The 21,724-nt window shown below is 34.4% G+C and overlaps 1 protein-coding gene across 2 annotated transcripts in view; it reads right to left on the bottom strand.

The window, feature by feature from the left end:
- The window catches only part of MMP16 (matrix metallopeptidase 16), a 165,254-nt gene that overhangs the window by 71,875 nt on the left and 71,655 nt on the right, over nt 1-21,724 (bottom strand). The window contains exons 2-3 of one of the 2 annotated variants that reach the window (XM_064649432.1): nt 9,705-9,853; nt 2,287-2,409 (exon numbers count right to left, since the gene is read on the bottom strand). In XM_064649432.1, coding sequence (XP_064505502.1) covers nt 2,287-2,409; nt 9,705-9,853 — 272 coding nt within the window. The remainder of the gene's footprint in view (nt 1-2,286; nt 2,410-9,704; nt 9,854-21,724) is intronic. The other variant, XM_064649440.1, reaches the window with a different exon arrangement.

The following is a 21,724-nucleotide window of genomic DNA, read 5'->3' as shown; positions in this document are numbered from 1 at the left end:
GATTATATCATTAAGATCTCTAGCTTTTTCTGTAATGGAGTTATAATTTTCATGTTCTCTAGACATTCTCCTTCACTCCCGCACTCCTCTGCCTGGTAAAAAGTTTCAAATACTTACTTTCTGTTTCTCTCTTTGTAAAAGTCAGCTTAGTATATGACATACGTACTAATAATGTTTACAAGGTATACTGGTATGAACTATACCAGGCAGAAAAGATACAGTTAGCTGTATAACTTCATTAGAAACAGAAAGTCTAACAAATACCCTATACACCAGTCCAAATAAGCAGAAAGCTTCATTCCCTGAGGCAAAGAAAGTATAATTAATGCAGCACAATGTCCATTCCACACTGATATTCCCAGTCCTGGAAATCTGCATTTCAGTACTCAATGTGCACACATTGCTTTCTAAGAATAAATATCACCTGAGTCCAAAATTTAATATGTGGTTGAAAGGACATAATTAATGTTTAAAGTGTAATATGTGGTCAAAAAAAGACATAATTAATGTAAATTATAATTATAATTTTAAGTTGCTTCTTTGAAGTTCTGTCTTGAAATGGAGGAGATAAGTGACATTAGAGATATGATTAACATTTTAGGAAACAAAGCAAGTTAAACTGTCATTCATTTAATAAATATTAAGCCTGAAGCAGGGAATTGGTGAGGAGAAGCATATAAAGAATTTTAGTTCTTTTTTTTTTTTTTTGTCCTTGTTTGCTTTGAGTTACTTTCTAATTCAGAAAGATCAATCTTATATTTTTTTTATTCTAATCAAATTTAGGGGTTCTACTTGAAATGTCTTTTGGACTGTAATTCACTGCAAAAAATACAGACATTCACTTCAAAGCTCTGGTTGACTGGAGATCTTCTCAAAGTAAGAGAGTGAACATTTTTGAAGAGGGAAGGCAGGAGATAGGGAACTGCTATAAATTCTTCAGTGAGAAAGATTACTAGATAGTTGCCACTTAGTTTAGTACTGGGTACCCTTGTTTGTTATTCTGATGAAGGTGACAGTATAGAAGATATATAAGTGGTAGGATTTAGACTGTTGTAAAAAATTCTGTAATGAAATAGAGAATCAGACTCTGTACAAATCAGAAAGGCAGAAAACCACACATATTAGTAGATGGTGATGCACGACTCCTCATGTGTACACACACTACACTTAAATTCTAAAATGCAGATAAATGTAAAGTGCTGTAGATGGGCATTCTTATTCAAACCAACTATGCATTGCATTTACATTAACAAAAAAGGATTCCAGGCAATTCAACATACCAATCTCAAGGCAGTCAGTTCTCTACTGTTTGATGTTATATCAGTGTGTAATGTCTTAAATAGAATTCTCCAATTCAGTTATAAGCCATAGTATTGACAAGGAGTTACTAATGATACTATCTTTTCACCATGGTATGAAGAGCAGTCTATATGACTATTAGAGCTTATGAACTTAAAATTTAATATTTACATGGGTTCATGAATAATGGAACCAACTAAAGAACTTGAAAACTATTTTATCCCTCCGAACTTACCCCTGTTAGGTATTACAGGAATCCATGATGAGGCTGTGTAAATTTTCCAACAGGCTGTATTGGAATCCTTGGTTTGCTGACAAATTATGAATTTTATATTATATACATGACACTTTCTTTGGTTGACAGAGCTCTAGCAAGTGCATCTTGAAAGTTTCCATCTAACTTTCACCCGCAAAGCTCAGTTTTGACAGTAGGCACACTCTGCAAACTACTACTCAAGATTTATACAGATGTACTGCCCCAGACACACCCTTATGCCCATCATCATGTAGGAAAGAAATGGTTGGGTCAGTGACTAATTAAATTCTAATCAAATTAATTTGTCCTTAGAACAGACCCGTAGGCACCTACATTTTGCAGAGACTGACTCCTTTCAATAACCTATTTTACATATCTAAATTAGAGCTCTGAGTTTCATTACAGCACTCCTAGCTTCAGAGCAATGTTCCCTGAGAAGTTGCTGAGAGTTCAGAGGTAAGGTTAAAGACATACTGGGTGTTAAATTGATGCTGTAATCTTCAGAGAATTTACCAGCTACTAAATACATGCAATTTTAATCCAAGAAAATAACTTGGTTCTTATGTAGCACATACATACTTATAAGAGGTAACCAAATTAGCATTTTTATAACATATATTAATAATAAACTTCTCAAAGTATTGAAAAATATTCAGGAATCTATATTTACTTTATATTAAAAGTCATCACTATTAGTGGCATTTATATACCTATATGAATATCTTTAGTACCTGTAAGTGATATGCTTGTGTTGCCATTTCTGTCCTGTTAAAGCGTAGCGTTTCCGACGAATGTTAAATTTGGAGTTACCTCTTGTTTGGTCAGGCACACCACATCGAGGCTTCTTCATCCAGCTGCAAGAAATATATGAACATATAAAATATAAACCAATATTTTTATTTTAAATTCAAGATAGTGAAACTGCTAACGTTATGATACTATCATGTTATTCTATCTTAATCTCTTTCCACAAAATGAGAAATATCTCATTGCAAGTGTAAGCTGCTATTAATCTCCTAGCAGAGATACTTAACTCAAGAATTCTGCTTAACAATATTTAATGCTCAAAATATTAATTACTATTATTATGAGCATTAATATTTAAAACTCAAAATCAAGCTGAAAATGTCTAAATCACAAACAACGAAAATTACCATTACAACAGCACCAGACTTTCCACAGAAGTTCTGCACTTTTACAATGGTCTTCAATATTTTTATGTTTTCCAATATTTCAAAAACTTTAAATTTGCCAAATTTAATTCCAAATTTGACATATTCAAAATATGTCATAATTAAGATGATATCTAATTCAAAAGCTTAAACTGAACAGTAGTATCATTGAACTGTTTCTCACTTGTATTGTTAGGCACTATATAATTTAAACAAAACTCAGCTAAAGTTTTTATTTTATATGAGCTGATATCTGCAGAACAATTTACCATCAGGAAGAGAGTAAGACTGAATTAATTCACTGCATACAGTGAAGACAAATCTCCTTTGTTACTTTTCCAGTTCATTTGACTATATTTCTATCATCCAAATCATTACTTATATAAAAGCTGGTTTTCCAATGGCATTTACCAGAAGTGCAGTCATACCCTATATTCAGGCTTGTATGAATAAATTTCTGACCATTAAACCAGCATTGTTTCATAAATAAATGTACACACAGCAGCTGTACATATGTATGATTGGATGACAGAAAAGTAATTTGAAATGTCATCTCAGAATGTAGATTCTTTTAAAACATGCACAGGTAATAAAAAAATCAAAAAAAGAAGACAGTCAACCATTCTTAATCTATTTCAGTAGATACTCTTGGTTCAATACATGCAAAATGAAGAAACCATCTAGTTTTGACCAAAAGAAAAATATCATATTTGCAGTATAAAGGAGAGGAGAGAGAGAGAGTATAAAACTATACATAATGTAATGAATCATAGAATCACAGAATCATAGAATGGTTTGAGTTGGAAGGAATCTTAAAGATCATCTAGTCCAACGCCCCTGCCCTGGGGAAGGACACCTTACACTAGACCAGGTTGCTCAAAGCCCCATCCAACCTGGCCTTGAACACCTCCAGGGATGTGGTATTCACAACTTCTCTGGGTAACCTGTTCCAGTGCCTCACCATGCTCACAGTAAAGAATTTTTTCCTTGTGTATAATCTAAATCTACCTTCTTTAAAACCATTCCCCCCTATTCTATCACTACATGCCCTTGTAAAATGAAATCATTGCATTTTAAGTTTTACACCTGGTAATACCAGACAAACCATACTGAATGTATTTTTTAGAGAGGAGCTAATTCAGTCAAAATCAACCTCATTTTCATAAATGTGTATAAGAGGTTTAAAAGTACAGTTAGACTTGTAACACTTCCTATATACTGTAGGTATGGATATATACTAAACTATTTTTCAAATGCACAAGCAGGTGTTAAGCTCCCCAACCTGTGGGAAAGTCGAAAATTTTATTGATTGTACCGAGGTGGCACTGCTCCCCACTTACTCTGATAAGGACTATAGAAGTGCCTGCAAAAATTCTGATGGGTGACAAATCCATAGAGTAGTGTAAGTGTGGAAACCAGAACTCACGAATTCAACTGCCTAAACTGAAGACAGAGAGTTCATAGTTACCTTTTTCAAATAAGAAACTTAGAATAATTTGCTCTAATTGATGGTCAGAATAGTTATGCATGGCACAAAAAACAGTTGATTATTATTTATATTTGTGAGGAGAACAATCTTTGTTCCCTAGTTCCTGCAAAGATCATACTGCACAAATCTGTAAAACCTTACCCCATCAGTATTTGCTGAAACACCCTGTGACTTTACTTCAGGTTCCTCTAGTTTTTTAAATGAACTTAACAGTTCAATAAAGTAGACATTAAGGATTTTTGGAATTAAATATTATTGAAAAGTTTAATTTGCTCTACTAATGAAAGAAAAATGAAGGAAAGAAGTAGACCTTAGTTACAGACCAAATGGCAGTTACATTCTCCTTAGTAAAATGATATATTTACACTTCAGCAAATGAGATTAAAATTGGCTCAGACCTTCAAAAACATGTACACACTTTGTCAGTAATACTTTTTCACAGTGCATGTTAGATCAGTATGCAGCATTTTAATGGTAGGGTATATATAAATTATGCTGTTGAAACTGCACATACACATGCATTGCAGAAAAAGACATAAATTTAACAAAAGATCAGTGTTCTCACCTTAAGGTGATATCACTACATCAAGAGCAAGAGGCAAGGAATAAAGCAAAATCAAATAACTATTATATTTCATTAGAAACACAGTACAACAATGCTGTATATAATATATAATATATTGCTTATAGTTGTATCATTTCAAGGGCAATGACTTTAAAGCCCTTTAAAGCCCTTTAAACTAGGTCTCCCCCCCAAAAAAAGTTTACATTATTTAGTTTAACTTATGAAGACCTATTTTAATAACAGTTTGGTCACTGGCAAGCTAGGGGCAGATTAAGAGTAAATATTTCAAATTGTGAATTTAAAAATTAATCTTCAATGCTGTTATTGAAATAATCTCTCAAGTTATGTCAAAAGATTCAATAATACAAAAAGTAATGTTAACATAAAATCTTTTACGCTTAAGAATTGATATCAAAATTCAGGAACAATAGATAACATGGATTCAAAAGTCAACATTGTATTATCTTACTAGAACTACTGACAATTCATTTTTAACAAAACAAAACATAGCCCAAAATAACGCGTTATGAAATTTAAACAGTCACAATTTGTTCTTGCATTGATTTTGAAGTAATATGTACCTATTAAGAGCATTATGCTTGTATCTTTATTGGTTTGAACAGGTAGGGGAAGTTCCAAATGGTCATGTTGCCTGGCCCACTAATATTCTTATTGTTTTTATATGAATTCTGGGACTGTGGTTCACACAGTACAAATATGAACATAAATCAAATGGAAATCATTGCACAAGTTGTTCGCTATCTTTCAGGAAATTATCTTTATGTAAAATTTAAGGAGAGATGAAATTTGCAGCTGAAGAGTTGGACCATCACCAAATCTATCACCTAGATCTTAGCTGAGCTAAGTTAGCAGTTAGAATTTTAAACAAACTATGGCATGACTAATATTGGAGTTAAGTATTTTCTACCACAGAAATGAGGCAAAATGTTAACCACTTCAGGCACATACATTTTCCTTTTATTTTTTTATTTTTTTCTCACACTCTCTGAGAGGAAGACTTTTGTCAGTAGTAATCATTAATGCTCATGATATTTGGCATACTTAGTGCATAATATGGTCTTCCATACAGGGGGATTGACAAAACCCCCAATTATTTCTATTTTTTCCAAATATAGCTTCTTTTAACATAATATGATTGAGGTCTTCCATGTTCTTGATTGCTTGTTGGAATTTAATTTTTTTAAATGTTTTTTCAAAATGTTTTTGAAGTGTTTTGAAATGTGTTTGGTTTTAAAAAGGTGCATACAGGTAATGGTTTTTGCTCGCTTTCATCTGTTTGTTTTTGAACTTGCAGAAACCTTTCATGCAGCAGCCCCTCAAAATTAATATTTTATCAGTACTCAATAAAGAGGCTTAATTGTGACTAATGTTCTCTATCTGTACACTGTGTCACATCAAACTCGTCTCTTAGCTCCATTAGTTTGAATCGTGAGGAGCTACATATGTCAGGAAAATTTAAATGTTTTAAACTCACAGAAAACCTAGAAAGATCAAAAGAAAAATATGCAGCAAAACTGGATGCTCTTTCAGTAGAGTGAAAGATGAAACTGAACTTCTACCTCATAAACCTTCAGAAAAGACAAAACCTACTTTTTCTACTTAATATGTTTGGTTTAGGGATGTGGAAGACCAGGATGGCAACAGTGGTTCCAGTTTCAAAAGTGTCCTTTTCCACAAATCATTGGTTTTGTTTGGTAATATATAAATGAAGCACAGAAAATACTGTGTCACTCCATGCAAACATCAGAGAGTATTTTCATTGGGTTTGCCATTGCCATGGTACTTCTGGTCAGAACATCTCCCATATTTTTATGCCAATATAATGGTATTTCTTTCTATCACTCGCTTTTCCTTATCCCCAGAAATAAGTATGCATCATGCTTTTCAAGACACTTCAGAAAAACATTAAAAATATAACAAAAACAAATGAATGCTCAGTAGTAAAGGAAGGATGATTACTGTCAATATTCATGCATACCAGAATGCTCATTGAGGGATTATCTTTTTTCAGAGCAGCAAAATCCCCCAGGAGACTTTTGACAATGATGATGCTGTAGGACAATATTTCTTTGTTAATATCCCCAAAGTTGGTTCCTATCAAGTTACTACTATAACTTCTTTTAATTGTTTGTCATTCTGAACACAGAGGTACTTCATAATCTCTTCTCAAGATGCGTAAGAGAAGGAGGTAAATCCTCATGCACAAGATGAGAACATATTTTTTTAATGAGGTTCCTGCTGTACTCCTTATTTTGTAATGACAGCATTGTTAGTGATTATAACATACTAATTCCAGAGAAACAATGGTAAACTGCCACATATTTCTGGCCAAAAGAGTATATATACTTCCTGTGCAGATGAAAGAGAAAATTATTTCAAACATTTACAAATTAATGCCATAAATGAACAGTTGAAAAAATATTTACCCTTTGTTATATAGTCATACCTCCCAAGAATATCCAGTGATGTGAACTACTGGTATCAGTTTAGTTTAAAATGAGTTTTTTGTTTTGTTTTGTTTTTTTCTCAACAGCAGTGTACGTGTGACAGGTCTTTAAAAATCAGTTCTGTTCCTAACTCAACTCAAGTTAATGCAACTCCAAATATGTAAGTGAATGCAGCATTCATCCAGCATGAGTTACATGTACCTAAGAATTGCAACATATTAATATATCTTTCTGTGTAGAAGAAAGTCATACATCAAAAGGTCTGGAAGACTCCATATCCACCAGTTTATAAAATTAATGTTTTCAACTGCTTAATAGATGGATTTCTTCATCACTTATATAGCAAAAGAAGTGAAGAAAACCTTGTTTGCCAAAAAGTGTAATTAGCAAACATAAACCACTTCCATTTGAAATTAAAGTTTTGGGTTGGTTTGGGTTTTTTTCAATTCTTTAACTGATGTTCCAAACTAAGAGATGTCCTCTGCTTTTCCTTAGGCTACCACTTCCTGTCTTCTCTGTGAACAGACTATTTTACTTTTAGTGAAATATATTGCCTCTTACAAAGCTGCTATTAATGTGTCTTTAAAAGGGTACTAGTGACTGGTATAGCAGCACCCTCCCTCAAAGATCAATCACTGAAGCTGTACAAAGAGCCCAGTCTCTTCACCCTGCAGATTGGACCATAAACATACATTTGAGCATGGCTATCTCACAAGGTGTTTCCTGCTATTGCACTGCATGTTCTGAGGCCCTTTAAATTCCTGAACTGAGGGATGTGTGATCAACTCACCTCCCCTTAGGGCAGCCACAAAATCTGCTTTGCCTTATTGCTTTTCAATGCAATAGTGTATGTGTCAGTGGAATAAAATGATTTTTCCAGTCCTGCCAGCATTTTGTGTAGTCTCTTCCCTAAAGTCTAAATGATTGAAAAATCATTAATGTCAGCTACTTTACCATAAAAGAATAACAAAAGATGACATAGCAGGTTGGGGGTGGTAAATAGAAATCAAAGGAGGACTTTTTTTCCCCCAAAATAAGTGTTTTAGAGTAGTAGAAACATATTTCAAAGAAGTAAATGTTGGATACGTAATGACAGTACTATTGAGTTATTGCTTGGTTTTCAAGTAAAGTAACTTTTTCTAAACTCACAAGATAATCTTTATAGCAATTTAACTGAAATGACTGCAACAAGCACTTCAAATCATAGAATCAGAGAATCATAGAATATTTTAGGTTGGAAAAGACCTCTAAGATCATTGATTCCAACCACTAGCAAGGCACTGCCAAATCCATCATAAAACCATGTCCCTAGGTAGCACAACTACACTTTGCTGGGCAGCCTGTTCTAACGCTTAACAATCGTTTGGGGGAAGAAATACTCCCTAATATCCAATCTAAACCTCCCCTGATGCAACTTGAGGCCATTTCCTTTTGTGCTGTCACTTGTTACCTGAGAGAAGAGACCGATCACACCCCACTACAATGTCCCTCCGGGTAGTTGTAGAAAGTCTTAAGGTCCCCCATGAGTCTCTCTTTTTTCAGATTTAAATAACCCCAATTCCCACAGCCACTCCACATAACACTTATGCTCCAGACCCTTCCCCAACTTTGTTGCCCTTCTCTGGACACACTGCAGCACCTCAATATCTTTATTCCAGTTAAGGGTCCAAGGCTGAACACAGGATTCAAGGTGTGGCCTCCTGTGCAAAGTACAGAGGAATGATCATTGCTCTGATCCTGCTGTCTTAATCCCAGATACAGTTTTGCATTGCGTACTAATGTTCCTTTTTTTTTTTTTTTTTTTTTTTTAGCTTTCCTGGCACAGTTTTAGAATTTGGCATAGTATAGAGTGTTTGAAATTGTCCTTTAATGGCTCTGTTTCACTAAGTGTCCATTTGGTCACTAAAATCAAATGCTGCCAGGCAGACACAACTACAGAATTTAAAAGGGCATGCAAAACTAATTCAATTTTACTCCATGTTAAAATGATCACACCTGATCTTTTGTTACTGGAAATCACTAAACAAATGGGCCAGTGGAGTCTGCCAATTTTTTTTTTCAATGAGAATAAAGAAAATTACACTAAAGATTTTCCAGTAAGAAAAGATGACTGTGAAACATTTCATGAATTCTTGCCAGTTTCAAATAGGTTTCTCCACTTTCACACTGATAACCTTTTGGCCCTTTCTTTAGGCAATCGGTAACATCTTATTTACAGTTATGTGCCCAAAGTCAGACAGCAGTTAGGCAGGTGACTACCTGCTACCATAAAATCCAGAAGATGCAGAAAATAAAAAGGCAAGGACAGAGAGAAACAATTTAACTCCCCATCTGAAGCTGCAACACTATTTGGATACTCCAGTTACACTGCTGCATGTGTTAAAAAGGTTTCCCAATTCTATTTTACCCTTCTTGAAACAGAAAAGTCAAGAGCAGTTCAGTACTGGTTACTTACTCAATTGTGTTCCTGTCCACTTTTCCTGTCATATTAATGCCATAGAACTGCTGCATGGCAGCTATAGCTGATTGCATGGTTTCTGCAGAGCGCAACACCGACATTCGGGGGTCAGTTGGTGGAAGGTAGCCATACTTTTGTAACCATACCTGCAATGACAAGTGCAGTGGCTATTAAATAGAAATTAGAGGTAAATAAAATGCTCCCTACTAATTAGCTTTATATCATATATAATGAAGCTTCTAATTCACAAAGTACAAGTCCTGTTACTTTGGGTGGGGTTTTTTTGTTGTTTGTTTGTTTTTTGTTTGTTTGGGGTTTTTTGTGGGTTTTTTTTGTTGTTTTTTTTTTTTTATTTGCAGATAAGAAATTTTTTTGGCTTTTATTTCATATTCTTTATTAAAGATTCCATTGTTTTAAGTCTTGCAGTGTTTTCTACCCAGGAGCCAGCTCTCTTTATTATCTGAAACTGCCTGCTTCAATTATTTATTTAATGTATTTATTTTATTTGAAGTTACAACTTAAGCACCTAACCCTGGCTCTAAACATTTCAAGAAATGTTTTAAGCAGATAAAATATAAATCTACAATATATGCCACATAAAATTGACTGCCCACAGGGCACATAACAATATTCACCATCTACAATAATAAATCCACAATAGCTCTCACACAGTTACACTATATTGTTATTGTCTCTCAAAGAATACAAAAGAGAGGGTAGGGAGACATTGAGCTTTCTGAGAAGAATTTCAAAATCACATAGTTATAGGCAAAGCATGTGTCCAGGAGATAGTGAAATAGCAGACTCTGCCCCCACTTAGAGAAAACTTCCTGATAGGAGGAACTGCGTTTTTAAACCAAGATGAATTTAATGCCAACTGTTTATGTTCTTAATTGTGTATAAGTGTGAGGGAGAAAGCAGGGTCCAAAAAACTGAAAGCTTTATGGATTAAAGACACTATCTTAAGAATACTTAGACAAACCCTTTGAAAAATGCTGTCTTCTTGAGCCAGTGTTTCATAAACAAGTAGCTGCATCATAATGTTCCTAAGCATTCTCAAAATCTAGCCTATCTAAAGCACAGTGTAAGATTTTTGAGGCAATGAGAACACTGATATATCCTTAAAAGTGTCTTATCTTCTCATCTAAGGGCTGGAACTACTCACTAGAATGAAAGGTACATATATTGCCAATCTACAAGGCTCCATTAAAATGTATTGCTTCAATTTCACTCTCTCCAGGAACAAACTACTTGTGACCTCATAAATCTGATCTGTTCTTTTAAAATAAAATAAAATAAAAAAAAAAAAAAAAAAAGAAAAATTGATTCAGCCACCTCTTTCAAACATATCACATCATAGTTCACAGATTCTGAATGCTTACATTAATGAATGCTATCCACCCCCTATACCCTTACAATGTGTTGTAGGCTCTCTGTGACTCATACAACACTTTGGAGGTTTTTATCTGTTTGTATATAAGCTGTTCATACACAGCCTAACACCAAACTGTGTAGCTATTTTCAGCTTTAAGTTTATCTTGCAAAGTCTACCCAATTCAGTTCTGTACCAGGTTAACCACGGTGGTGGTGCACTCCCCTTTTACAAACACAGTGAAGATGATCAAGATTATTAAGGTTCACTTTACTAACACTTAATGTGTATTATAGGTGAACATTGGCTCAGTGTAAACAAAAGATCAAACTGGCATTAGAGATTGGGGAAACCATCAGGTTATGAGTTCAGATATTTCTAATTTAAACAGGTTTACCTTCCCATAGTGTGGTTGACACACAACAATGTTTGTGAGCTCCACACAACAGGGAGATACACCAGGACAGGGAGATAGAGACAGGATTAAGACCTAGCCTAAACTCTTTCACCTTCACACTAACTCTATATAGAGGAATGATTCAGAATAAGAACAAAATTGTGTTTAATAGATAGGAAAATGCTCTCCTTTCCAATATAAATTAATTGCTATGATCACTACCTACATCCAACTTATACATTCCTACCTTCTTGCACTTTTCAGCTTCAAGGGAGAACTAGTGTACACTATGTGCAAGATTTGGGTCACCACAGAAATAATTTCATTTATGTGTCACTTTGCACAGGAAGTCTGTTCTTTCTTCTGTTATTAGAAGATAGATCTGAAACACCAGATAGAGCTTGAACGTGGGCAAGAGCAATGCAGTATGTGGAAACAGAATCATGGAAGTAAGAAATAAATAAGTTTGACAGAGTGGGTTGATTTCAGTGTACTGTGTAAAGTCCCTTTGAATTAATATTTACAATGAGTGTATTTAAGAATGGGGTTATTTTTATATTCATCTTCTCAAGTCAGTGATATTAAAACAAATGATCAGTCAGGGAAGAAAAAAAATTCTGAATATCATGTCACTATTATCTAAAATTATGCTACCTTCTTGTCAGCGCCTCAAAAAGAATTTGGTATGCAGACACAGAACAGGGCTTTTTATGAATCTCTCAGGTGCTAAGGGCAGACAAAATTGCTTGGTAGGCTTGTGAGGTCACCCATCACCACTCAAAACCATCCTCACTATGGCATAACTGAAGGCATCAGAGGTATGGGGTTACAAGTAAGCAAATTTGCCAGAACCTAAACCTTCAGATATGAATTAGAAAAGCTCTAAAGAAAGAGACAGAAAAAATATCTCGGGGAGTACTGCTCATTGGAGAAGTGGAGCAGGGGGAACAACCTGGAATCTAGCAGAGTGCCACTGCAGAGACACTCTGCAGAAAAGGAAAAGAGAGTTGGCTCAGAAACAGCAGGAGAGGACAGTATAGCCTTTCTCTGTCTAAAAGGACTTACATACAAGTTAAATACAGGATGCTCGATAGCCACCCCCTATCATTGAACAAAAGAAGTAGACCACCTAGGTCTTCCCTCAGCCTTCAAAATAGCAACTAGAAGATACAGCCAACATACTGGAAAGTCAGATGACACTCTCAAAGCAAGTTTCTTTTTTCTAAAATTCAGACAAATTGACCTCTAGACTGGTGAATGTTTGAGAGCTAGTAGCATTTAGTATTACAAAATTCTGTGCTTTGTCTTTATGAGAAAGGATCATGAAACAAGATAAAAGACAGCAAATCCTATTTTGCAGTTTTCTATTAACATATTTTGAAGGACCTTGACTCAGACTGCCAGAAATATGCAACTCAGATTCTATTGCGCATAGTTGAAATGCTGGGAACTACAGAGGAAAGGCTTAACTTTAAGTCCAAAATATATAGGTGGGTAAAACAACAATGAGAAGAAGAAACAGAATGAGGCAGACACAGCACAAGAACGAAAGAAAAGACCTTTCTTGCCACCTTGTATTTTTGAGGTAAATTATTAAAGAAATTATATTCACAAGAATTTCCCCCTCCCCTCTATTGAAATTAGACATGTGTGTGCCTTAATGTACTTCAGCAATGAAAACGTCATCTTGGCAAGCCTCATTCTGAGGAAACCATCAATCTTGGAACAAAGAAATAGTGAAGCAGATCCATCTAATATGTCGTATCTGGAGTGTCAACAGAGACCCTTTGCACAGACTCCAAAATCAGTGATTTGTTTAATTCTTTTATACAATTTAAGAAGATAAAATACTGCTACTTCAAGTGAAGGTTTTGGGAGGACTTTCTTGTCCTGCAGCAAAATGAAAGCCATGGTACCTCTCACATAATCACAGAAAAACAGCTGGAAGACAACAGGTCCCACAACATCCCTCTCTATTAGACTGCTTTAGTATGCTACTGCTATAAAGTTTGCTTTAGAGTCGAATCTCTCTTACTAAAATTTAAGACTGTAACTTTTCATTTTACCTGCTATGGGTAAGGGGAACCAATTATTCCTTTCTCCTCTGCAGCATCCTTTTATGTACTTGAACTTCCTGATGTCACTCTTTCTAATATTTGTAAATAAAGAAACTCCTTTTGTTTAATCATATTTCATTATCCACATTATCCTCCTGAAAACCTGAAGCTAAAAGCTTTCTTTACTAAAATCTTTCTCTACTAAACATCTGCTTGCACTAGATTTCTATGCTAATTCCCACTGTTGGCCAACTAACAAACACCGGAGTTTAGATGAAGTGTTGGGAGTAATTCAGAAGAACATGGACACTCAAACATTTCATTTTGGAAAGAAAAACAAAAGCAAAAAAACCAACCAACCAACCAACCAAAAAAAAAAAAAAAAAAACAGAAATAAAATTAGCCTAAAAATATTTTTACCTATTAATTGAACTTCAAGGCTTATGTCCCATTTATCTATACATTTTAAAATTTTAAAACCATAATTCCTCACCTCTTGTTTTCATAATTGTAAAGAAAATGATAAACAGAATCTCATGGTGATGAAATCTGTAGAGATGCTAGGAGTTTGTTGAGGACCTGCCACTTCTGCAGGAGTCCAAGGAACCTGTAAAGGCTCAGCACATGAGCTGTATCATCTTCCAGATTTTGGATGTCATTGACTAGATATGTTGTGTTTGGGCTTTTTTCTGCCATGACGAAAGGATCTTTTCATTTTAGTTTTTAACTCCTGCTTATGCAATGCTGTGTAGATCATCTGGCTATGGAATAGATAGCAGTTTGTCACATGACTGTATTTTTTTCTCATCTAAAGGTTAAAGAATGGTCTAACTTAAAGTGTACTAAACACACTGGTGGATTTTAATCATTCCGGTCTTTGCTAGTTTAAGAAGAATGAGTGGTCTTAAAAACAGTATGCTGACACCATACTGTTACTAGAACAAAGAAAACCCATATATTTTCATTAAATATTAAACAAGAATATTATTAAGATAATCAGAGTTTCAGAGAGGTTACTGATTTCTAAGATAGAAGAAAACTTAGCAACAAATTATTAATGTTCCTGAATGACAGTACATAGTATAAGCTACAGTACAATTATGTTCTATGAACATGAAGGCTTACTAAATCAGTCTAATGAAGCATGCATGGATTAAAACAATTTCATAAACACCTTCAGTAGTGCAGCTGCATATCATTATTCATGTATCTCTGTTCTTTTTTTAAATATTTTATCTGCAAACAAAATTCCTATCTGCACTGAGTGAAACTGTGAGATTTCATAATTTCAAAATATTTTGACTTCTGTTTTTTAATATACTTCCACCAAAGACACTATAAAGGAAATGATTTAAAATGTCTGAGTAATTTATAAGATTTATGCTTTCAAAAAGCATACATTTAGGAATCTAACTTACAGTGATCACCACAGGATTTAGTAGTTCAAGTGCTGATGTAATTTTGAAAGGCGATTGAAGGCTTTAACTATGGTAAGGATAAATAAGCTATCTCTAGAATTAGTATCCATATGACCAAGTCATTTCTTCATTTAGGTCAAATAATCATGGCTAATGGTGTGTTTTAATTACAGACCTGACTACTGCAGCTAATACCGACTTTTCAGTGACAACTTGATACCCAGACAGCCAGAAGTAAACAGAAGTGTTTACACAGAGAATTACAGGAATCTTCTGATGTTTTTCCTCCCTTATGTCTTAATTGCCACCAGTTCATCACGAGTGATGTTTTCTCTTTTTAACAGAAGACACCGATGTGAATTTACAGAATGGTTATATGGTGTGTTTCATCTATCTAATAAGAAAAATACTTCCAAAAAAATAGAACATAAAAAGAACATAGAGTCCAGGAGAGTCTAATGTGTCTATCAGTAATGTCTACAGAATGAAAATAAGAATTAAGATACATTAAAAAAAAGCTTAATAGTTGGGATTGGCTTAGTACCTCTGGTTAGAAGTTGATATAACCAATCCTTATAGCCAAAAATCAGCCTGACTGTTCAGAGTACATTGAAGCTCACAAACAAATCAATTTACTGGAAATTGTATAGCAGGGTGTAAAAGATCTTAAATAGAAGAAAGCATCTGCAGACCAACCAATTCTTTTTTATCACTATGAACATGCCAAAAAGTCAAAATACCAACTTGTAAAATTTAGTTCTCCAATGACCTAAACTTGAAAGTGGTCAACCTCTTTTCTTGTAAATTTTTATGACAACTCCTTATAAAACTATTTACACGTGGCACAAGCATAGCTGTAGACACATTAATGGTGGTAGTTTTTACTGTAAATTACAGAATTTGTAACAGGGACTTAATAATTCAGAAAAGTCTGTGCAATTGCACTTAAGGTTACAGGATGCACTATGGTTAATACTTAGATGCAGTACTAGAAGTAGCAGAATTGACCCCCACAGTGGTCAAAAGAGAGGATAAATTCAGCTTCATTGAGTTCAGTGTTGCGACTGAAATATGCTTAGAACAGGGATTAGATACTACCCATCTCTAAATGCAAGATCTACATTGTTCATTCACTACTGTCTGTACCAAGAGTGGGTTAGTGGTATAACAACTGCGACACAAATCCTTGGCCTGGAAAGAAACTCTTTGTACCTTGATCATTCCCTCTAACAGTGTGCACATTTATAACTGTCTGCAAAATGTGGACCTTATTTATCAGTTGCTCAGCAAAATTTTCTTCAATCCCTAATAGAAATCTCTGTTGAAGCCTGGCATAGACCCAGACCAGTGGAAATACTTCCACAAATAAAACTAACAGTTCCAGTAGATGTAAACACTCAATCATACAGCTGTCTCTGTAGGGACACTGTCTCTACATCTTACTAGAATGCCCAGCATCAGCTGCTAAAAAAATATTAAGTGCTCTGCAGGGATAAGAACGCTGTATTGAATAGTCTGGCTAGATATGTCATGAGATGTTCCAAAAAAAAAAAAAGAAACTTCTAGGGCCATGAGGATGAATAACAGATTGGAGCATCACTACTGTGAAGAAAGACCAAAAGAGCTGGAACTGTTCAACCTACAGAAGAGATGGCTCCAGGGGGATCTTATCTATGTGTTCAAATATCTGAAGGGAGGGAATGGAGAAGATGGAGTCAGGTTCTTTTCAGCAATGCCCAGTAAAATGACCCAGGTATGGGTACAAACTGAAATACAGGAGGTTCTTTCTCAGCCTAAGGAAACACTTTCTCTCTGTGAGGGTGGTCAAACATTGGCACAGGTTGTCCAGAGACGCTGTGGAGCCTCCATTTTTGGAGATATTCAAAAGCCACTTGGGAAGGGGTTTGGACAGAGCTCTCTTTCTACAATACCTCTTCAATAACACATTTAATTTACGAATTTCAAATTAAGGAAGAACATGTATGCGTTTTTGCAGCTCTCTGCCTGATAGCTAAGCAATCTAGCTTCTGGTATACATTTTGAAAGAATTGTGGTCTACTTCTTTGATAACTGTCATATTGTGGGGTACGGTGATTGCCCACAAGATTCCATAACCTCCAGTGCCTGTAAGACTCAGATGTTTCAATTTTTGTGCTTCTTTCTGTTCCTCTCCATGGATCATCTAAGAGGTTACTTATGTGGTCCTACATGAAACATCCTTGATCTTTCCTGGGTTTAGATTTTTATGGTTTTCTTTGGCTCATTATATGTAGCTGTGGAGTTCATTCAGATGCTTGGATCCCAGAAGACCAGTGGCCAGATCAAAGTGATGCACATACGACAAAAACAATGATGAAACTGGAGTCAGAACAATTCTGGTTGAGCCAAAGGCTCATGTTCCTTGGAAAATCATCTAGCTTTTTAGATAGCAAAAGTAAGACTGAGTGATGCTTCCCAATTTTCCTCATCACAGCATTGCAAGAATCCAGACAAGGTTTAGAACATATGAATCACTATATAAATGCAACCGTTGCTTGGTGATGTATCAGAGAAGTCAAAAGTGGCTCTTTCACCACACTCCAGAAGATTATGCCACTTCATCATTGCCTTGGTATTAGAATCTTTAGCCCCTATAACTTTGCAATACCTCACCAGCAAGTTGATTATTTTGGTCTAATCCAACTATATATTGATGGGATAATTTTGGAAATGCTTGCCATCACATTATTTTAGGGCAGAGCTGTTTATTCTTACTATTTCCAAAAGCAAGCAGGGAACTGAACATCAACTTGGGAAATCGAGTTTGCTGCTTAGATCCTGCAGCTTAGGACTTGCTTGAACTTTTGTTTCTTCTGGTATAGATTTCTCTAGAGACAGGCTTATCTCCCCTCACACACATATTCTAAACAACCAAAGCAATGAATTTCATCATGAATTCATAAGAACTGCCTTACTACTTCAATCATCAGTCTACAAGCAACAAAGTCCCAAGTGGTTGGCACTAGTTGGAAATGACCATATACATTTTTAGTCTCTGAGAATATAATTTCAGGCAATCATATACTTCAAATGGGAGGCACTCGTATCACTAAAATTTAACAGTAATACAGGATTTTTCCTCTTGGACTGTAAAATCATTAGCAGCAGCAGCAACATCAGGCAAATAAAAACTGTATACCTTTGGAACACTAAAGGAAAAAGCCTCAGTTATTTGGTATGTCTGCCTTCTATGGCACAATTATAAATTACATGCTGTCACATAAAGAAAAACAAATATAAAACAAGCAGTCTATTGACCAAAAATGCAGTAATGATCACTGTTGAGTTTTATATGGCCCAATAGGTTGCTTCAAATAATTTTAACAAAAGTACTAAAACTTTGTTCTAGAACTTTGTTCTTAGACATTTACATAGGAAATACATAAATATCTAATGTACCAATGGTGGTGTGCTACTTAAAAAATGCTTTTGGGAAGCTAGTCCATTGTAATAAGATGAAAAGGTCAAGCTAAAAAGCTCCTTTGGGTAAAGGATTATTCAAACTATATTTGACACTTGGTATTTCAATCCATTAGATAAAATAACTTTACTATCATAATTTATGTGGTTTTAAGTTTACAACAGTGAAATAGATGAAATGCAAGTTATCATCTAAAGGAAACGTGACTTGGACAAACTTTTTTTTCTCCATATCACTTGCATTTAATTTTCTTCATTATAATATTTTTTTTTCTCATGTTATAAACACAAGAAATATCATATTCTGAATCATAAAAACATCAATTAAATATCTTTGCAAATGTTTCCTGTATCAATATCATGAATACTCTTATATTATGGGTTAAACTAAAATCACATTAAAGCAAAAGAATAGAAATGCAAAAAACACAATGCATTTTTTGTTGACTTATACTTCATAGTTTAGTACATCTTCACAGATAAGATTGCGTATAAATTCATACTGTACCATACATAAGCAGTGTTTGAAAGTCTGTGTCTGTAAAAAAACAACTGGCTATGCTACAGTCAAGAGCAAAGTTGAAACAGGAGGTATTTAACTGAATCAGTTAGTTCCTTTATTTGAACGAATTTCTCTTTTATTCCTTTCTGTGTTTTTTTCAGCAATCAATGATGTCATGATTATTTGCAACATAAGCTTTTTCTTTTATGTTACAGAATGTTTGTTTACCACAGTGAAGAATTTTTAAATAGAAATATATACTAAACTTTAAAACTAAAATTATCTTTTTTTCCTGTCTTCTGCTTTTCAAAGTATGATATGTAAAATGTAAAATTTCAGATCCTTGCTGAATATCATTCCATATGTTAGAAATCCTTTTTTTGACTGGTATAAGATTTGTGATATTTACAGTACAATAATAGCTCTTAAAAAAATCTGATTTACGTTTTCCTGCAGAAATCTGTAGATAGAAGATGAATGGGAATTTTATAAATACATAAAATTGATGTATGATATCAGTTTGTCACTTCCCAGGGAGAGACAAGAAGGGAATGCAATGAACATAAAATGTAATACTGTGGTTTTATAAATTACTTTATTTGGTCCACACAGGAGAATGAAACAAAAACAAAACAAAAGTAAATACTAAAACACAACATTTGAAAGAAAAACCTTGTAATTTCTTCAAGGAAGTTAATAAAGAAAGGAAGTAAAATCCCTGAAATGTATGATTTCTTCATGAGGAAGAACGACAATATATTAGTTCAGCTATTCTCTTAGTGTTTTGCAATGAAGACAATCTGTTCAGCTGCATAGTGAGTCTATCTGATCAGAAGCTTTAACAATGTAAAGAAAAAGGCAGTACAAAAAATAGCTTGTCCTCTATCCCATACTCTTTTAGTTTCTGACTTATTTCCCAGTTTTGAAAATGCTGGTCCAGTAGAAAAGTTTCCATGGGATATTGATCTATAATTAATGTTTCCCACTTTGATTTCCAATCCTTCTTCAGAAAACGCCCGCGGGAGATGACTCTGCCACAGGGAGGGCAAGGATCAATCAGAACCTAGTGCCTCCATTTATACATGCTTGCTTCTAATGATTCTCTTCAATAATTTATGGAAATTACACCTGCCTTTATTTTCCTCTTGTATTGTGGTTCAAACAAAGCCAGACAGTGCCCTATAACTAAAGAGATAACAGCAATACCAGTTAAACATTTTTACTTGGTTTTTTACTCATCATCAACAATGACCACATAGCTTTCACTAATTCTGTTTTAGCATGGGTCAAAATAGATGAATACACTAGCTTTTCTGTATAGAGTTCAAAGATTAAGTAGCAAGAAAAGGTGAATTCAGTACCAAAATTAATGACATTTGGCTCCTGATATAGATGTTATGATGAAGAAAATAAAAAGACAGAAAGTATAGAGAATATTTCTTGATATAATAAAGACATATAAATTCCAAAGTAAAATATTCCCTTTCCTTGAAACAAGGTCTGTGTAGATTAGTGGCAGAATATGACCAACTCAGGTTAGCTCTATTATCCTCCTACTTTCACAGAGATAAAAACATCCTCCTACTTATTTGATAAGTCTACTTTGCTTGCAGTACACTAACTCACCAGCTGTTTGTAAGCTGCCTGCAAGTAGCAGAAAGACTGCATAAATTTCAGTACGTCTGCAACTTTTTTTTTTATATCATCCTCTAAATTCTAATTTTGTCAAAGGGTAGAATTACAAAAATAGAAGGGGGGAAAGGGAAGTGGTGGATTGATTCATGTGAGGGATGTGACAAGGTGATTCCTGAAGGCAGAAAAAGACACAGAGTAATTGCTTCAAAGCAAGCCACAGGAATATCTTTTATTAGCTACACGATGGTCTCTGGTCATGTGTTTTGCAATTTTAAAATGTAATAGAACAATTTCAGCTTTGCTTAATTAGGACCTGACGCTGTGAATTTCTGAGTGCTCTCAATAGCCATAGGTTCAGATGGATGCTTGGAGCCCTCAGTCCCCAGCAGAACTCAGTCAAGCATTTCTATCAACCAAAAAGAAGACTAGGATTTCTCCATACTTTTATATATATTAGAAAAATGAGTCGCTTAAAGAAAATAATTTTCTTTACACTCATCACCTGTAACATTTATAAAATTCAGACATTTTAGAGGTTTGGGTTTTTATGGATTTTTTTTTTTTTTTTGTATAAATACATTCATTGCTTTTCTAGCTCAAACATGGAGATAAAATCAAAATAGCGGGAAAAGGCCAGGGAAAATTACATGTGTATGCTTTTCTGTTTTTTCTTCCAAGAGACATGGTCTTTTATGCAATTAAGAACTATAATATGCAAACCAAGTAACCTACTACAGTTTGGAAATTACATTTGTAATTAATAAACATAATAGGTCCTGTATTCTCATAGCAATGTCATTATTGTGCTAATCCTGTGAAACTAATATTCAAGTATCCCAAGCAGCCGTTTATTCAATATTATTTTATTAATTTGTTTTCAGTTAAACATATTTTCTTTAGACTTGGTCTACCATAAACTAGAGGCAAAATTAGAGCTGGTATTACCCTTTCAGCAATTAAATTCAAATTTCCAAAAGTATATATACATTTTGTACAGGTTCAAAGTGCAAATGAGAAGAGGTTTTGCATGTATTAAAGACCATGGTGTTTACAACTGTTTTTCTGTGTATGTATACATATGCTTCAGAGAAAAACCTTTTTTTTTTCTAATTTTGTTCTTAGAAACAAGAAATAAGGTCTAGGTATAGGTAATTGAGTTAGCAATTGGTAACGAACA

This window comes from Pseudopipra pipra, chromosome 1, assembly GCF_036250125.1.
Source record: "Pseudopipra pipra isolate bDixPip1 chromosome 1, bDixPip1.hap1, whole genome shotgun sequence".
Taxonomy (NCBI): domain Eukaryota; kingdom Metazoa; phylum Chordata; class Aves; order Passeriformes; family Pipridae; genus Pseudopipra; species Pseudopipra pipra.
Note: the sequence above shows the minus strand (reverse complement) of the source record. Positions and strands in the feature narration are given on the sequence as shown.